Genomic DNA, 2,500 nt, shown 5'->3' on the forward strand with positions numbered 1-2,500 from the left:
CTCTCTCTCTCTCTCTCTCTCTCTCTCTCTCCTCTCTCTCTCTCTCTCTCCTCTCTCTCTTCCTCTCTCTCTCTCCTCTCCTCTCGTCTCTCTCTCTCTCTGTCTCTCTCTCTCTCTCTGTCTCTCTGTCTCTCCTCTGTCTCTCTGTTCTTTTCTCTCCTGTCTCTCTCTCTCTCTCTCTCTCTCTCTCTTCTCTCTCTCTCTCTCTCTCTCTCTCTCTCTCTCTCTCTCTCTCTCTCTCTCTCCTCTGTCTCTCTCTCTCTCTCCCTCTGTCTCTCTCTCTCTCTCCCTCTGTCTCTCTCTCTCTCCCTCTGTCTCTCTCTCTCTCCCTCTATCTCTCTCTCTCTCTTTTCTATAGGCTGAAAAACAACCCAGAGGTCAAGTTAGTAGAAGTTCATACAGCATCTCCCCTTACATCTCCTCTAGATCTTCAGCTCAAAGTCAATATCCTCATTTAATTCTCTCTCTCTATACAGGTGTTGATATCAGAGGGCCTGGGCCATTTCGCTCAGGACCCGTCCTTCATCGAGGTGACCAAGCAGGAGCTGGCGGACGCGTGTGACATGACCATCGAGGAGATGGAGAACGCAGCCGACAACATCCTCAACGGCAACAGCCAGCCCAGTCCCAACGGCAACCTTTTACCCTACATGCACTGCAACAGGGACCATGCTGCTTCCCAGGAGCCAGGCCTCAGCGATGGGCCTGGGGCCGGTCGGGGGGCCACGGCCCCTGGGGAGATTGAGGAGCTACTAGGCGCCACTCACCTAGGGCAGCACGGGGATCCGGAGGATGAGGAGGGGTTGGAGGTGGTGGGAGGGGAGGAAGAGCACACCGGGGGTGTGGAGGTGGTGGTTGAGGTTGAGCAGAGGAACAGCGGCCTGTTGGAGGATGAGGACATGGAGTGTGTGACCAGTTTGTAGGGTTGGACCCTCACACACACAGCAGCAACAGTGAACCTCTGGACCCCCCTCTATCTCTCTCTCTCTGTCTGGACCCCCCTCTATCTCTCTCGGTCTGGACCCCCCCTCTATCTCTCTCTCTCGGTCTGGACCCCCTCTATCTCTCTCTCTCGGTCTGGACCCCCTCTATCTCTCTCTCTCAGTCTGGACCCCCTCTATCTCTCTCTCTCGGTCTGGACCCCCTCTATCTCTCTCTCTCGGTCTGGACCCCCTCTCTCTCTCTGTCTGCTGGATGAGACCTGGCGTCGGCGGTCCACAGACCATTTTACTTCTAAACATACCTTTTATGGAAGACATTTTATTTGATGGGATTGAGATGGGTTTGTGTGTGTGTGTGTGTGTGTGTGTGTGTGTGTGTGTGTGTGTGTGTGTGTGTGTGTGTGTGTGTGTGTGTGTGTGTGTGTGTGTGTGTGTGTGTGTGTGTGTGTGTGTGTGTGTGTGTGTGTGTGTGTGTGCTTAGGTGTGTCTCTGGGTGTTTCAAAAGTGCCTCACAGTTATCACGTCCTTGAACGAATAGAGGAGAAGTAGGGGAGCCTAAATGAAAAGGACAACAGTCAGGAGGAAGAGGAGGAGTAGGGGAGCCAATATGAAAAGGACAACAGTCAGGAGGAAGAGGAGGAGTAGGGAAGCCAATATGAAAAGGACAACAGACAGGAGGAAGAGGAGGATTAGGGAAACCAATATGAAAAGGACAACAGTCAGGAGGAAGAGGAGGAGTAGGGAAGCCAATATGAAAAGGACAACAGTCAGGAGGAAGAGGAGGAGTAGGGAAGCCAATATGAAAAGGACAACAGTCAGGAGGAAGAGGAGGAGTAGGGAAGCCAATATGAAAAGGACAACAGTCAGGAGGAAGAGGAGGAGTAGGGGAGCCAATATGAAAAGGACAACAGTCAGGAGGAAGAGGAGGAGTAGGGGAGCCAATATGAAAAGGACAACAGTCAGGAGGAAGAGGAGGAGTAGGGAAGCCAATATGAAAAGGACAACAGTCAGGAGGAAGAGGAGGAGTAGGGAAGCCAATATGAAAAGGACAACAGTCAGGAGGAAGAGGAGGAGTAGGGGAGCCAATATGAAAAGGACAACAGTCAGGAGGAAGAGGAGGAGTAGGGGAGCCGATATGAAAAGGACAACAGTCAGGAGGAAGAGGAGGAGTAGGGGAGCCAATATGAAAAGGACAACAGTCAGGAGGAAGAGGAGGAGTAGGGGAGCCAATATGAAAAGGACAACAGTCAGGAGGAAGAGGAGGAGTAGGGGAGCCAATATGAAAAGGACAACAGTCAGGAGGAAGAGGAGGAGTAGGGGAGCCAATATGAAAAGGACAACAGTCAGGAGGAAGAGGAGGAGTAGGGGAGCCAATATGAAAAGGACAACAGTCAGGAGGAAGAGGAGGAGTAGGGGAGCCAATATGAAAAGGACAACAGTCAGGAGGAAGAGGAGGAGTAGGGGAGCCAATATGAAAAGGACAACAGTCAGGAGGAAGAGGTGGAGTAGGGGAGCCAATATGAAAAGGACAACAGTCAGGAGGAAGAGGAGGAGTAGGG

The 2,500-nt window shown here is 52.0% G+C and overlaps 1 protein-coding gene across 1 annotated transcript in view; it reads left to right on the forward strand.

Annotated features, from left to right (window-relative positions):
* LOC109882530 (voltage-dependent L-type calcium channel subunit alpha-1C) overlaps positions 1 to 1,022 on the forward strand; it is a 143,103-nt gene extending 142,081 nt beyond the window's left edge. Inside the window, 1 exon segment of the mRNA XM_031815163.1 lies at positions 477 to 1,022. Coding sequence (XP_031671023.1) covers positions 477 to 923 — 447 coding nt within the window. The 3' untranslated portion in view covers positions 924 to 1,022.
* Positions 1,023 to 2,500: the final 1,478 nt, after the last annotated feature.

Source organism: Oncorhynchus kisutch, unplaced genomic scaffold, assembly GCF_002021735.2.
Source record: "Oncorhynchus kisutch isolate 150728-3 unplaced genomic scaffold, Okis_V2 Okis09a-Okis19a_hom, whole genome shotgun sequence".
NCBI classification, from domain to species: Eukaryota; Metazoa; Chordata; class Actinopteri; order Salmoniformes; family Salmonidae; genus Oncorhynchus; species Oncorhynchus kisutch.